This window comes from Chrysemys picta, chromosome 6 (genome assembly GCF_011386835.1).
Source record: "Chrysemys picta bellii isolate R12L10 chromosome 6, ASM1138683v2, whole genome shotgun sequence".
In the NCBI taxonomy this organism is placed as follows: Eukaryota; Metazoa; Chordata; order Testudines; family Emydidae; genus Chrysemys; species Chrysemys picta.
Window position 1 is genome coordinate 16250069 of NC_088796.1, and position 16032 is coordinate 16266100.

General features: G+C 43.2%; 1 protein-coding gene across 2 annotated transcripts in view; it reads right to left on the bottom strand.

Annotated features, from left to right (window-relative positions):
- The window catches only part of CFAP53 (cilia and flagella associated protein 53), a 30130-nt gene extending 15175 nt beyond the window's left edge, over positions 1 to 14955 (bottom strand). The window contains exons 1-3 of one of the 2 annotated variants that reach the window (XM_005296880.5): positions 14775 to 14955; positions 13346 to 13575; positions 6798 to 6971 (exon numbers count right to left, since the gene is read on the bottom strand). In XM_005296880.5, the coding sequence (XP_005296937.2) occupies positions 6798 to 6971; positions 13346 to 13575; positions 14775 to 14840 (470 nt within the window). In that variant the 5' untranslated portion in view covers positions 14841 to 14955. Of the gene's footprint in view, positions 1 to 6797; positions 6972 to 13345; positions 13576 to 14472; positions 14624 to 14774 lie in introns of those variants that run through there. The other variant, XM_065598730.1, reaches the window with a different exon arrangement.
- Between the last annotated feature and the right edge of the window lie 1077 nt (positions 14956 to 16032).

Genomic DNA, 16032 nt, shown 5'->3' on the forward strand with positions numbered 1-16032 from the left:
TCTGCATGCATATCCCTCTCTAAGCTCATGCAGTAGAAGCCCATGCATTTAGCTCCAGAGGTCCCAGGGTCAATCCCTCCACCGATGACCTGGGCCTGTGTCAGCATTACAAGTGGGGGCTCTTCTGTGATATCAACTGGGAAGTCTCGGAAGCTCAGGACATGCTTCCTCAGTTATGGGAAGTATGTAACCCATGCCTGCTTGGTGTGGCGCTCTGTCCCCCTCTAGTAGCACCTAGCACAGCTAGAGATTGATGAGTCTGCTACAGCCTTAGCTAAAAGCCAACTGGCTTTTAGCTCATGCAGTAGAGACTCATACACTGAGGGCAGGTCTACACTAGAAGCACTACATTGTCACAGCTGTGCTGCTGTAGTTCATCTGAGGAAGACACTCTATGCTGATGGAAGAGCGCTCTCCTGTTGGCATAATTACTCCACCTCCACGACAGACAGAAGCTTTGTCAGCGGGAGAGCGTCTCCTGCTGACATAGCGCCGGTGTTGACAGCGCTTAGGTCACTGTCACTTGTGTTGCTTGGGTGGAGGGAGATCTTTTTCTTACGCAAGTTAGATTGATTTAAGCGGTAGCATAGACCTACCCTAAGCTTCAGAGATCCCAGGTTCAATTCTGCCCGCTGATGACTGGGGTCCGTCAGCATTACACCTGTCCATGTAGGATAGGAGTTCATATAATCGTAGGACTGGAAAGGACAGTGAGACGTCATCTAGTCCAGTCCCCTGCACTCGTGGCAGAACTAAGTATTATCCAGACCATCCCATCCCAGTTTTTTCAATCTTCCCTCATAGGTCATGTTTTCTAGACCTTTAATCATTTTTGTTGCTTTTCTCTGGACTTTCTCCAATTTGTCCACATCTTTCCTGAAATGTGGCACCCAGAACTGGCCACAATACTCCAGTTGAGACCTAATCAGGGCAGAGTAGAGCAGAAGAATTACTTTGCAGGTCTTGCTTACAATACTCCTGCTAATACATCCCAGAATGATTGCCCTTTTTTTTTTTTTTGGCAACGGGTTACACTGTTAACTCATATTTAGCTTGTAATCCACTATGATCCCCAGTACTCCTTCCTAGGCAGTCATTTCCCATTTTGTATGTGTGCAACTGATTGTTCCTTCCTAAGTGAAGTACCTTGCATTTGTCCATATTGAATTTCATCCTTTTTACTTCAGACCGTTTCTCCAGTTTGTCCAGATCATTTTGAATTTTAATCCTGTCCTCCAAAGCATTTGCAACCCCTCCCAGTTTAGTATAATCTGCAAACTTTGTAAGTGTACTCTCTATGCCATTATCTAAATCACTGATGAAGATATTGAACAGAACTGGACCCAGAACTGATCATTGTGGGACCACACTCATTATGCCCTTCCAGCTTGACTGCGAACCACTGATAACTACTCTTTGGGAAGAGTTTTTCAACCGGTTATGCATCCACCATATAGTAGCTCCATCTAGGTTGTATTTCCCTAGTTTGTTTGTGAGACAGTAACAAAAGCCTTACTAAAGTCAAAATGTGCCACATCTACCGCTTCCCCCCATCCACAAGGCTTGTTACCCTGTCAAAAAAAAAGCTATTATGTTGGTTTGACACAATTTGTTCTTGACAAATCCATGTTGACTGTTATTTACCACATTATCTTCTAAGTGGTTGCAAATTGATTGCTTAATTATTTGCTCTATTATTATAGCCCCACAGTACAGAGGTATGGCTCTTTAGCTCAAGCTGTAGTAGCTCATGCTTTTTAGCTCTGGAGATCCTGGGTTCAATCCCTTGTGTTTCAGCCAAGATGACAGCTGTCACACAAGAAACTAATCATACATGCTTCTGAGGATCACTGCTTTACATTGTAGGGTTTTTCCTTAACTGAACTGGTTGGTGGCAACATTTTTAGTTAGCCCTGATGGCCTTGAGGGGAGACGTGAGTTTTAAAGAGGGATCTATGTGAACAGATGGTGGAACACCTGGTGCACGGGGATAGGGACTGAAGGGAGGCAGCATCGAAGAAGGCATGAAGGGGAGGGTGGTAGAAGAATCTGAAAAGAGTGGTGGGGCATCTAAGCTAGTAGGGAGAACTGATAACCTCTCATCTAAGCCAACAAAATTGGGAAACTTATATATGTACTCTGAGCATTCCAGAAGCTATAGATAACCCTGGCCTTGATATCACATATCATAAATGAAAGGCATAGATATTTGAGGCTTGCAGTAGCATGAATTCAGTTTAAGAGCTTGGACAAATAAAGCTTTTAGACATTGCAAGCCTGGCTGCCCACACAGATGTTGCTTTGTGTTGGCACTTCAAGTTAGCAATAGTGCTCAGCACCTTTCCAGCTTGTTGGATGCTTTGGTTAACATGCCTTACAACAACATTTTAGTTCTGGTTGCCTTTTCTCACAAAAAGTCATTTTTTTTGCTTTTCATAGAGCTCCAGCATGGCTTGTCGGTCAGGTGAGAGGAGACTGAACAAGATGCAAATTCTGTGATAATACAGAGATTCTGAGTGTTGCAAAAAGAAGTACTTGCTGATAGATCATTTTATAGGAATTACACTTTTGATTGTGGGCAACATTTGAGTAGCTGGTATAATATCCAGTTCCGTGAAATAGAATCACATCTTTTCTAACAAAAATATGGGCCTTTAGACATTTAAACTGTGACTTAAAAAGGAACATACAGAAGAACCAAACCACTTATTTTATAACCTGGCCTTTTTAAAATTTTTATACAGATGCCTTGGATTGTGTCGAGTTATCTCTAGCACTTTAATTGATGCCCTGCCTTAATACAGCTAACATGCCATTATATGCTACTACCACATCTAGGGAGCCAGCATGACGGTGTGGTTAGGACATTGGACACCTTCTTGGTCTTAAGTTTATTTCCTCCTTTGTAACAAAAGGATGGATAATACTTCCCCTTTTCATATGCTGTCCTGAGGATGAGTTCAGTTCTATAAAATGCTCTGAAGGTATGAAATGCAAGGTAAGTGCTAAGAATTATAAATTAGGCTCACTGGGATCTTGCTGCATGTATGAAGTGTTAAACAACTATAAAATGCTGTTTCCAGTTCTTCTGCATTTTAGTTATAGTTAACCTGCATTTTAACTTTTGGGTAGAATTTGGTGACTAGACACTAAAATAATCAGTATTAATGAGAAAATGTACTGTTTTCATAGTGTTCCAAAGGAAATGTATAGTTCTTGAGATCTGAAAGGTATTACTCTAAGGAAAACTATACTCCCTTAATAAAAGGGTTCAAAGTTCCCTCAGCCATGAAGGGATTAAAATTTTATTTTATTTCACGCAATCTGAATATAGTAGTTTCAAGTAGTTTAGTAGTTTCACACAACCTGAATTTAGTAGAATTCTCAAGGGGAAAAGGGGAAAAGTTTGCCATGGTTAGAATTTTAATATAAAATAACTATAATTGCTTGATTCCATCAAAATAATTCTTTCAAAGCAATTTTTACAGCAACATATGAACATCTGCTCCCCCAGATGGCTGTTTTACCTCTTCACTTTGCTGTCCTAAGCCTCTTAACATTAAAAATGCAGACTGTATATAGGAATTTCCAGAAGACAGAAGCCAAATTTACTTCCCTCACAGGGATTTATCCATTTAATGGGTCTGAGACAAAACTGCTGTGATAACAGCTTTCTCTGTGAGATGCTTGTAGTGTTATCACAAGAAAGAGGGGATATATTTTTATGCAAATTCTGGCATTGTAATTTTCTCTAAAATATATCAATAAGGAAAGTTCTCTTTGGCTGCAACTGATAGGCTGGGGAGGAAGAGAAAATGGAATGACTCAAAAATTAAAGTTGCCAGTGATTTAAAAAAAAAAAAAAAAGTTAAAAAACCATATTTCAATAAATAACCAGGCCCAAAGCAGCAGAGATTAGCACCACCCTCTAAATTAGAAGAATCTTCCAAAATGTTTCTACAAACGTCATCCCCATCTTTCCTAGGTTTAACTTCAGCAAGATGTCCTTCATCCAGGTTCCAATCTCATTTAGGCATCAAGATAGCTAGGATAAAATGCTTCAGTGATAGATGTGATAGAAATAGAACCTGTTGTTGTCCACATTGTCAATTGCTCACATTTGAGTTCATAACTTCTCACCATCACCCCCTGCGGTTTCATGAACTAGGTGAGAGAGAATATGAAGCTTTGCAGAACTACACCCGGGAGAATGATTATGGCTGAGGTACAACTGGCTATTACAAGCTTCTGAGAGAAGCCCAAGTAAAAGAACAGGTGCCATCTCTACCTGGCCATTGCACTTGCTCCCCAGAGAATCCAGGATTAAACTCAAGGACTTGTTCTTCCTCTTCAAAGTTTTCAAATATCTGAACCCAAAATATCTCAAGAATAACCTCTCTCCCATGACCAGGCCATAACACAACAACCAAGATAATCTGAAGCAATGGAAATATTGCTTGTGAGTATAGGGGACAAAGCTTTAAATCATGGTGATAGAGTACCCTACCACAGATTAGAATGACATCAGCTTTTGGAGACTTTAGGAGGAAGAGATCCTTTCTGCCCATATACCATGACACTAACCATCTCCACCCCTTAGGGGGAAAAAAGGATTAAAAAATACTAAGCAAATGCATGAAACTGGAAGAAAGAAGGATGATACCTGTCTTAAGAAGGAGATCAAAAGATAATTCAATCTGTTGACAGTTTGTGCTGGCTGTATTGCATTTTTTTAAAGGCACTCATATAAAAGTGACAGTTGAACGAGATGAGAATTCACTGCTGAGCTGTACTTCCTTTGTGCCAGCAAAACCAGTGCAAAGGGTTACATGCAGTCAGGGGAGGAGGTTTCCATGTGCCAAAGGTCCCAGGTGCCATCAGAATCCTCTCCATCACATTACATCTTTGTAGGTTGCACTTACCTTTTCATTATCCTATAAATAAGCTTAGTAAATTCTGAGCAACAGTTCAAATATATTAACACAATATGATTACTGCAAACCATGAAGTGACTAATGAAAATGCTCATACAGCACTGCAAGAGCTGTGGTACAAACAAAAAAATGCCCAAATCCCATGTTTCAGCATAACTATTTAGGAATAAATCATTATCTGTGTTAAGAAATGTTTATTATCCAATAAAAAGTCAATTTTTCACCTAAATATTTTGTGTCTCAAGTGAAAAGGGATAATATGAGGGATGACAACCTTTTCTGATCACACACAGCAAAGACATGCTGTAATTGATACAATCATCACTCATGGACAGAGCCTATTCTTCCACTTTGGTAGCATTTTGCATTCCATTGTTCAAAAACTAGCCCAACTCCAATTGTCTTAGCTTTATGTTACTATCTCCAATGACAACTTTGTAAACCTAATTTTCAAACGCCTTCCAAAAAACTATGCACCCACTTCTGACACACGCAATTTGAACAGTTCACCATGCAATTGCTTAACTGGGGTGTGAAAATGGTTGCATGTGCAAACTACTGAGGCAGTCAGGAAATGTGACCTTGGAACAATTTTAAGACTAAAGTGAGTTTTAACAGCGTAAATTAGGAGCAGACGGAGAGGAGGGATATAGTGTAAATTGCAAGGGCCACATTTTTGAGTCGGCATCTGAATTTGCACCTGCATATGTTGCATGAGCACCTATCCCAGCACACAAGATCAATATCTGAGAGAGTAAAAGGACATTTGTTTGTTTGAATTGGGTACTTTGGAGTTTAAGGAGAGGGTACGCTCAAGTCTTCCACCCTTGATTTTCCTCTCCAGCTTCTATATGGTAGAGAGTAGGAGCTAAGGATTCCCAAACATTGAGGCTTGAGAGGGACCCTTCTGAAAGAATTATAATTCACCTATATTTGAGTTATTTCCATCTCTTCCCCAGAAAACTAAAAATTCAAAGAACTGAGCTAGTTAGATTTATTGTGCCAACTCCTGTGATGAGCACCTACAACACCCACTGACTTCAAAGGAAGGTGCAGGGCTCAGCACCCATGAAGATTTACCCCAGAATGTCAGATCGCACTGCATGAGAAGGGGAAAAAGTTAGATCCTTAGCTCAAAATGGCCAGTTATATCACTTCTAAAAAGTTGTGCAATGAATTTAAACCCTGACTTATTTTGGATAGTTTCAACTTTTTCTCATTGAAACTCATGAAAGAATATATTCAGCTGAGCTACACAAACCTATTTTTAGGCCACATTCACTTCTGGGCATTTACACACTACGTATACCAAACTAAAATATAACTTTGCATCCTGTTGAGGAACTACAAAAGTGATTGATTTTGCCCGGTAAAGTGCTGAGACGTTCACATGTGAAATTATTTTTACTCTTTATGAATGAAAGAAACTTTCATTGTTTCTGAATGTTTGAATCAAGGGATGGTCAAAGTGCAGCTCAATGTGGCCTGCTGCCATGTTCATTTAGAATAAAATGTGTAGTTTACACACAATAGGGAGTATTGCTTGCTAGGATCTATCTTGATCTGGACCAGCATTGCAAGCTTGGACCCCTTGTCCTCACAGACTGCACCTCTTTATTGAAAATGAGGACTACAATCTGCTCCACTGTATTCAAGTTAGGTGAGGCCCTTCAACTTTTGGCAAGTAGTCAGCATGGCCATCAACTGGACAAAGTTTGGACACCTCTGCCATAAACCATGTTGAAACTTAAATATGCATCAATTCAGTTATATTTATCTTTCCCTCCTTAATTTACAGTCTCCATTCCTGTCAGATTATTTACTTACCACTTTCAGTCTGAGAAGATTTTTTCACTGAGTTACCTGAACTGTTGCTCTCGCTTTAGAGCAACCAACTTTTGTCTTTCTTCCTCTCTCTTCTCTCTCAGCACTTTTGCTCGCTCTCTCATTTTTGCTTCTCTTTCCAGCATGGTTTCTTCCATTGACTCCATCTCAGTGAAATAGCTCTTTTCTTCTGCTTCCAGAAGTGCCCGAAGCCTGAAAGGAAGAAAATATTTCAACAAAAGCTAAACAATCCTGTCGGTTGAATGCTGCAGCTTTAGTACATTTACTATGAGATTATCAGATTGAAAGTTTTTAGTTAATCTTGTCCAACAGAATCTATGCTCAGAAGTGTGTGTGTGTGTGTAATCTATTATACACAATCCATGAGAGACAAGTAGCTGCCTCAAACATTTTCTTATCTGATGGCATGTCAGTTTAGCACACTGACAAAGCAATAGATAAATCTCTATGGTCATTTAGGGCCCACTCAAGCATTGGTATGAAAGATAGTTACGCCATTGAAATTCTGATAATCACCCGAGAATGGACGGACCCTAGTGCATCTCTGCCAGGTCTGTTTCTCTAAAAGAGGAAGCAGTTAAAATATGCTGCCTCTTTCAAACCAAAAAAAAAAAAAAAGTCAGGGCATTGTTCAGAGATCAAATCCTTGGAAACCTGCCTAGGCAATGATTCTTGGAATTTATTTTTAAACATTATACTGTGTGAAAAGCACATGGTTAAATATGACATACTTCAGAAGTGTTGTAATTCACTCTGGAATCAATAGATCTTAAAGAGGTGGGGAGCAAGTCTACTGCCTTCTCGTGGAAGCCATCAGTACAAAAATCAATGCTAAAGTGGACAAAAGACAAAATTGGAGCTCAAGTTCTCATTGTAAAAAGTGAAAAACAAATACAACCCAAATGAGTTGTTTTCCAAGGGAGTCCCTTTCAGAGTTGGCATCACAAACCCTAGCTCTGGGGTCGGCTCAAAGTGCTGCACCTCAATATCGAAGGAAGTTCAGTGGCCAAGAGGGATGTCTTCCTCCAGCTGGCTGTAGAACACAAAGCACTCATCATCTTGCTTCAGGAAACATCCTCCATCACTGATTCTCAACTTGTGCCATTATGTCTCACCTCCATCATAGGCAATATGGGATAGCATTCTACATCAGGGAAGGTATTCCAGCAACTCCAGTCTAATCATCAGGTCCAAATGATGTCACTGAATGGTAGGCTATATAAAAGTGAAGGACGTGACTCTTACCAATGTCTACAAATCTCCATCTGCCAACTGGCGAACTCCTATGTTACCCATCTTTTAAGGATCTTCTGTCCATTGTAGTGCTTTTAATTCACGTCATTCCCACTGGGGATACACAGATGAGGATATGGATGGTGTGAGGCTAGAGTGGGAATCAATGGTCGATATGCAGCTTTTTTATGATCCTAAGCTGTCACCCATTTTCCATAGCAAACAACGAACCTCAGATTCTTCCCTGAGCTCACTTTAAAAAAAACAAACAAACAAACAGCTGGTCAGTACTCTCCGGTGGCCACAGAGCATAAAATGCTTGATATGCTTCCTCGAACCCAGCATCAGCCTAATCACAACAAGCACACAAATTCCCACAAGTGGCATTTGGAAACCTCAGTGGAATTTCCAGAAAGCAACCTGGGATCTGTTCCAATCTGAGTTCAAGCTCTCTGAGTCTTTACACCACATCCAGTCATTGGAATAACATCAGTGCAGTCTCCCAAGTTTCTATGATAAAATTCTGGCCACTGCAAAGAAATATATACCCCTCCACTCCCCCTTAGGATTTTGTCAACAATTCATTCCTGGATGGTCGTCTGATGCAACCAGACTATATCAGGAATTTAAATCCAGTAAGAATGAACAGGTTTGTGACAAAAAGCAGAGACCTTCTAGCTTAAACAAGACAAAAACGATGGAAAGAAACTATCTCCAAATTGAACTTCACACTTTCCAGTTGCAAAGTCTAGCAAACTATTAAGAGACTGAGTGGAGCTTCTAGGCTGGTCAAGAAGGAATACCCAGCCACAGCAAACTCCACCACATCCCAGCTGGTAGTCAATGGCAGAGCTCCTAATCAAGACAAAGCTTTCAGTCACACAGTTAAAATGATGGTTCCTGAGAAATGGCAGGTTCAGGGAGTGGATATGAACCCGATGACGCCTTTTACTCATCAAGAGCTCAACCTGGCTATACATCAACTGCAGCCTAATAAGGCTCCTAGTCTAGATACCATTCACAATGAGTTTGTTTCTCAATTTTGGTCAATCAGCAAAAACTGGCTGCTTCGAATTCTGAATTGTACTGAGAATTGCAGTATTCCAAAAGCCTGGTGCAGAGCAGAGGTCGTAGCTGTTCCCAAGCCAGGAAAACCATTGACAGTCCCAGAGAGCTACTGACCGATTTCTCTGCTGTGCGTTAACTACAAGCCAATGAAGAGATTAATCCTGATGTGGATAATGAGGTAGTCAATTCTCAGCTGCCTTGCCTTCAGGCTAGATTCAGGAGGGGACGATGCATCCAAGATCAGGAACTTTGTCTGACTCAAAATATAGAAAATGCATGAGAGTCTGGAAAGAAAGTTTGTGCAGTCCCTACTGATCTGACAGCAGCCTATGACACTGTGTGGCATGTTAACTTGCAGCATCTTAGCAGTCAGCCTATTTCTTGTAGGCTAATGATGCAGTTCATCTGAGAAATGGTTCCCAGCTGAAACTTCCTCCTGTAAACTCGGGAGAAAAATCAGTCACCTTAAATGTCTCCATAATGGCCTTCCACAAGAGTCAGTTTTGGCTCTCATTTTGTCCAAGATATACACATCCAACCTCCCTGGAACACAGGCCGAGAAGTATATGTATGGTGAGAACATCCGTATTGCTGACACTGGAAATTATTTCCATGGGATCAAAAGGAATCTCAGCCAACGTGGATATTCTGACAATTTACTTCCAGCAATGGAGACTAATCCTAGTGAAAATAAGACAGTGGCAATTACTTTCCATCTAAACAATCATCTTGCCAATTGACCGATCTCAATCTGTGTCCACGGATGACTGCTGACATTCCATCCAGTTGTCACATATTTGGGAGTAAAACTCGACCACAGCCTGACATACTAGTCCCACTTGGAACACCCGCAAATGAAGATTTCTTCCCATACCGCCTTGATATGAAAGCTATCAGGAGCCTCCTGGAGAGGAGACCCTTCAGTCCTTCATTCATCTGTATTGGCCTCTGTGCTTGCTCCTACTGAATGCTGCTCTGCAGTTTGGAGGCACAGGTGTCACACTCATATTGTTGACACTGAACTGAATTCAGCCACTCATTATTAGTAGCTGTTTGAATTATAGACCAATTTCCAGTCTGTATGTGCTAGCACACATAGCTCTGCCTGATCTTCGACGAGTTGCCCTTTCCGATAAGTCTACCTACCTGGACATCTGTGACAAATGAAACCAACCCATTACATCTCCAGTTGACTGATGCCCCATTCTCAGACAGAAAAAACACAGCACCAACTCAAAGGTCTGCTTGTATTTTGGGAAGGAATCACACCCATGTGTGACACCACAGCTGATCACTACCTCCCCTTTGCTATGGCAGCACATGCATTCTTGGATAAGAGTGCTACTGGCCCTTTACCGTGCTTGACTGATCAGCGCTTCCAGAGAGCTGAAAACGACGTCCTTACAGAGTAGAAGCATCAGCAAAAAAGAGAGTCTAAAACAGTAAACAGGTTTCAGAGTAGCAGCCGTGTTAGTCTGTATCCGCAAAAAGAACAGGAGTACTTGTGGCACCTTAGAGACTAACAAATTTATTAGAGCATAAGCATAAGATGCATATGCATCCGAAGAAGTGGGCTGTAGTCCACGAAAGCTTATGCTCTAATAAATTTGTTAGTCTCTAAGGTTCCACAAGTACTCCTGTTCTTAAAACAGTAAATAAATTTAGGAGTCCATCGCCGCACCTGCCTCCTTGTCTGCTTGATCTTAGATCCTGGACCCGCTCAACAGGGTACTCTGTGGATTGTCCAGAGTTGCTGCAACTATGCTCTGGTTTAGCCTGGTTTCTTCCTCATGTTGCGACTGGGAAAGCATTGCAGTCAATGACTCATGTAGTGAAGGGTACACATTTGTAGGTCTGTGAAAGTATAAGTGGCTCCATACTAGACTATTTTATGTTTTGAGGGGACGTTTTACTAGGAAAAGCAACAATAGGGTATAAGAAGTAAGAGAAGACATTTTGAGACATTCTTACAATCACCTGTTACTTGCTTTTCCTGGCACAATTCCTTTTTGCCCCCAGAACACAAAGTATATCAATGACTCGTAATATGCATCACCACTTACCTCTGTATTTGGCCCAGAGAGCAGTGAACTCATAAATTCTAAACCTCATTCTCACAATGACACTTTTTGTGACCTTGGGCAAGTCACTTTTTCCGCCTGTAAAATGGGGATGACAACACTTACTTAAATCACAGGAGGACTTCTGAGGAGACTAGTAAATATAATAGTTATTATTTGTAAAGCAAAGTATCTAACAACCAGAATTTTTGCTATAAGGACTCACTGGTGATGGAGACTGAACTTCCTTCTCATGGCCCCTCCAAGTCAGGGTTAAGTCATGCTTGAAAGACAGCATAGGGAAACTTGCCCTACTAGTCATTGTGCAGTGCCTACTCTCCGAACAGACGGAAGATTAATCTTCAGGGCTATCAAACCAGCATTTTTCACAACACTGAATTCACTTAATGAAAAAGATATACACTGACTACGGAATTAAAGCATTTGACTATATTCTAGGATGATTCAAGTTCAGTTCTACTCCATAAAAACATAAAATGGCATCATGAAGTCTCACATGTATTGTTTATCAACAATTTCTGGATTGAATTTACTTATTCACTAGGAACAATATTTTTTTCTAACTGCTTGCCCTGAAAGTGGGCCCTGGGATCTAAAAGTTAAATTAAAGAGGTTGTATTGGCATAACTAAGAACACAATTTGACTGTTGTGACATTGGTAAACCAGGTGCCAGCTCTTGCCATGGCTGTAGGTGTCAGCTGAGCACTGACAAATTCATAGCTGGAAAACAGACCAGCTCACTTGTATGTTAATATTGTTTGAGACAGATGATGAGCTTGTAAGGATGTGTTTAGACTCTATAAAATGGTTGTAAAGTTGCTGCATGAATTAATCTTACTTCTTTTGTCTGTATCCCATGCTATAAGGCAATGTGTAAGTTTTGCTTTATAATTGTAAAAAATGTCTGCTCTGAGCTTGTGAACCTAGGCAGGAAAAGTGGTTCCCCCATCCATCCAGAAGAACTATCAAGATTAAATGGGCCATCCAACACAAAGGCTCATTTAATGGCCTTCTTACACCCATGAAGGTGCTACATGCCAGAAAGCACATCCTATCAGCTTGAATTCTGGAACAGATAGCTGACATGAAGATTTTTCATCTCTTTGCTGTTTGGTCTCTTTCAAGGGATGGAGCTAAGAAACAAAACACAGAGACCCCATGGTCAACCTGGGTTAGCCCTAAAAAGACAGTGCTTTTGGAACCCTAGACCGAACTCATTTGCATATATATGTCACCTGCTTTAATCTGTAAATAACTCCCTTGTTTCTTTTTCCTCGTTAATAAATCCTTAATTAGTTTATTATAGGATTAGCTACCAGCTTTGTGTCTGGTGTGAGATCTAAGGTACAAAATGATCTGGGATAAATGACTGGTCTCTTGGGACTCAGAGTAACCTGAATATTTTGTCATTTTCAGTGTAAGTGACCATTTATCACTAAGCCCAGCTTGCCCGAGTGGCAAGATAGACTGGAGTGCCCAAGAGGACTGTCTGTGACTCCATGGTAAGGCTGTTACAGTGATCCAGGAGTTAATATTTGTTACTGGGTTGGTGAAATTTAATTACACAATATGCCAACAGTTTGGGGTCTCTGCCCTGCTTTTGACAGTCTGCCCTGAGGTTGGCACTCATGGTCATGAACCACTCCCAAGAGTATGACAGCCCTGCAGTTGAAAGTTTTAATAACTTCGATACATGAGCCAGAATGCAGTTCACTCTCTCTTAGCCCTAAAGAGCCAAAAAAGCTAACTGGAGCGAGGAGTGCTGAAAAATTATTTTTGTCAGTGAATTCAGCAGATATGACCCTAACACACAGCTATAAGGTGTGTGACCATGTCTGTCTCTAATGTTTGGCCCAGTAACTGTACAGCCCGCTATTTAACTGACAGTTAAATTAGTTCTCTTTTAGCTCAAGCAGTCTATGCTTCTGCCCTGGGGTCACCAATGAAAATAGCATCACTATATCCGTGGCCCCAGTTCATTACACACACACACAGCAGAAATCTGCTGAGTGATTTTGTTTTGGCAGTCACTATACTGAACATACGTGCCCTAATAACTTAAACTTTAAAGTTTCTTTTGTTCCCATCGATATTATTCTAAATCAATTTTGCTTGCATGGAAATGAGGATGAGAAGAACCTGAAATCCGTTTATCAATTGGCTCCAGCTTTTTGATTTGTTACCTCTCTCTTCTATCCTCAGTTCCTGCCAGGTACGCCTGCATCGTCTGATCGACCTTCTTCTGTACAATACTGTGAAGCCTTCTGCGTTCATTGTGATTCTCCCACTGACTGACCTGCAGACCTCTGTTGTGAACCTTTGTGAAAGCTAAGTATTCAAGACGTTCTTTTTCTTTACGTCTGCATTCCAAGACGAAACATTCAGACTTATCAGGTTTAGGAAACTTGGCCCTCTGTAAAAGAAAATGTCTTTAACAATGGAAACAAGACCAATGGCTCTCTTTTAATTTACCGTCTCAAGCAGGTAATGACCACTCATAGAGCAGGTATTAATAGGAGTTCAAAGTAATGTTAAATGTAAAATTCAAAAACTACACTTTTCAGTAAATACAAGCCACCATTCTAGGAAGGCCTAGATAGCTCAGGGGGTAGGCAACGGGATTAGGACCCATTCACCCTCTACGTCACAGAGACCACAGTTTACTGTGCTGACTAAAAATGACTCACTCCTTGGGCTCTGTCCACATTACACCTATGTCATCATAACTTATGTCTCTCAGGGTTGTAAATAACCACCCCATGAGCGACATAAATTACACCAACATAAGCACTTGTGTGTATGGTACTACAGCTTCTCCCACTGACATAGCTTCTGCTGCTCACAGATGTGAATTTTTTATGCCGATGGGAGAGCTCTCTCCCATCTTCACCACATGTGCTGCAGCAGCGCAGCTGTATCGGTTCTGCTGCCCCACTGCAGTGCTGTACGTATAAACATGGCCTTACTTGTACTCTACTTATCTACTTTACTTTTCGGTATGCATCCATTTGTGTCCCTTGCCATATACTCAGACTGTAAGCTCCTTGGAGCCGGGACCTTCCTTTATCAATCTGTGCTGGGGTCCTGGTCCAGGACTAGGGCTCCTAGTCACTATGGTAATTCAAATGAATAATGATAACGATAATAAGTTGCTCTCATCTGACAGCATGGTTGTGTCCAGTTACCCACAGCACCATAAACACTGCAAAGCCTTGCGGGCAGCCCTGATATTTCAGGCCAGGGAGTAGAGTCCCGCTGCCCTTCGCTGTAACGCAGAGGGGAGGCTGAATTGTCCCTGCCCCACACTGACCTGGCTGCGCTGCCATGTCCCACCCCGCAGCGGAAACATCACATGCTCTGGGGTCCTGCTGCCCCGGGGGTGCTGAGAGCCATTGAACCAAACTGCAAACCCTGGATATGATGGAAACCACTGCAAGCCCGGGGGTGCAGCAGCACTCCCAGCACCCCTAGTTCCCGCACCTATGGCACCCGCGCCCCACACCGTACCTCTGCGCCTGCGCCCACTCCCGCCCCACCTCCCACCGAACCGCAGCACCTGCGCCCACTCCCGTGCCCCGGCCCTTCGTCTGCGCCTCAGCCCAAGCGTCTCACCAGCGCCACTGAGTGCGGGGTGGGGCCCGTCACCTCCCGGGGGCGCTGGCTCCACGGGCCCAGCATCGCTCCCCCGGCCGCCGCCGCTGGAACCGCGGGGAGACTGCCCGGCCGCCGCCGACACTTCCGGGACGCGCGACCCGTTGCTATGACAATTGGCGGAGCAAAGCGGAAGTGATCTCAGGAGTGAGCGCTCTGTGAGCCGGCCCCTAAGGACGAAGCGACAGCAAGCAAGCGGCGCATGCGCACGAGTGAGCGGCCAGAAGGTTAGGTATGTGGGGGAACACAAATGCAGCAATAAGCATGCGCATAATGACGTTGTGGATCGTGATGGAAGCCCAGGCCTGGCGTGGTTGCTAGGTGCCCGCAGTCAGTGCTAAGGGAAGCAGAGGGCGGGGCTAGTGCGTGGCTACCACTGTCAGAGCAGGGCCTTCTCCAGGGAGGGCAGCCTGAGTCTCCTTCCACACGGAAAAGCTTCAGGCCAGGCTGCCACCGTATGCCAGGGGGTCGGCTCCGCACACTGCAGGAGCCTGATTCACTGCCCGTCTATCGGGCCACTGAGCCCTGGCTCCTGTCACACCCAGCATGTTCCCACCTGCCAGGGCCGGCCTGCTCCAGGGGTTTTGCCGCCCCAAGTAGCAAAAAAAAAAAAAAAAAAGCCGCGATCGCGATCTGAGGCGGCAATTCGGCGGGAGGTCCTTCACTCCGAGCGGGAGTGAGGGACCGTATGCCGAATTGCCAACGAATAGCTGAACGTGCCGCCCCTCTCCAGAGTGGCCGCCCCAAGCACCTGCTTGGCAAGCTGGTGCCTGGAGCCGGCCCTGCCACCTGCACACAAAGCACCGCTCCTCAGCACAGGGTCTGCTATCCCCATCAGCACACACAGCACCACCACAGAGCCCTGCCGCTACCATTCACCCACCAGCCAACACACCATCACGACCATGTATGGGGCTGTCGAGTCCAGGGTGGTGTTAATACCATACTCCTACCAGCACACGCTGCCATGAGATACGGGGCCAGAGCATGTGGGCTGTGCGCCACCACCATGCTCCCACCAGCACACATGCACATACTGCCACCAAGCCTGGAGCCTCATCACCACCATGCTCCCATCAGCACATATATTGCCCCAACATATGGAGCCATTGCTGCTAATACCATGCTCTCACAGACCCATGTGTTAGCACTTCTAGGGCACCACCACTGCTACACTCACTATGAAAATGTACATTTATGTGACTTGTCTAGAGTCACA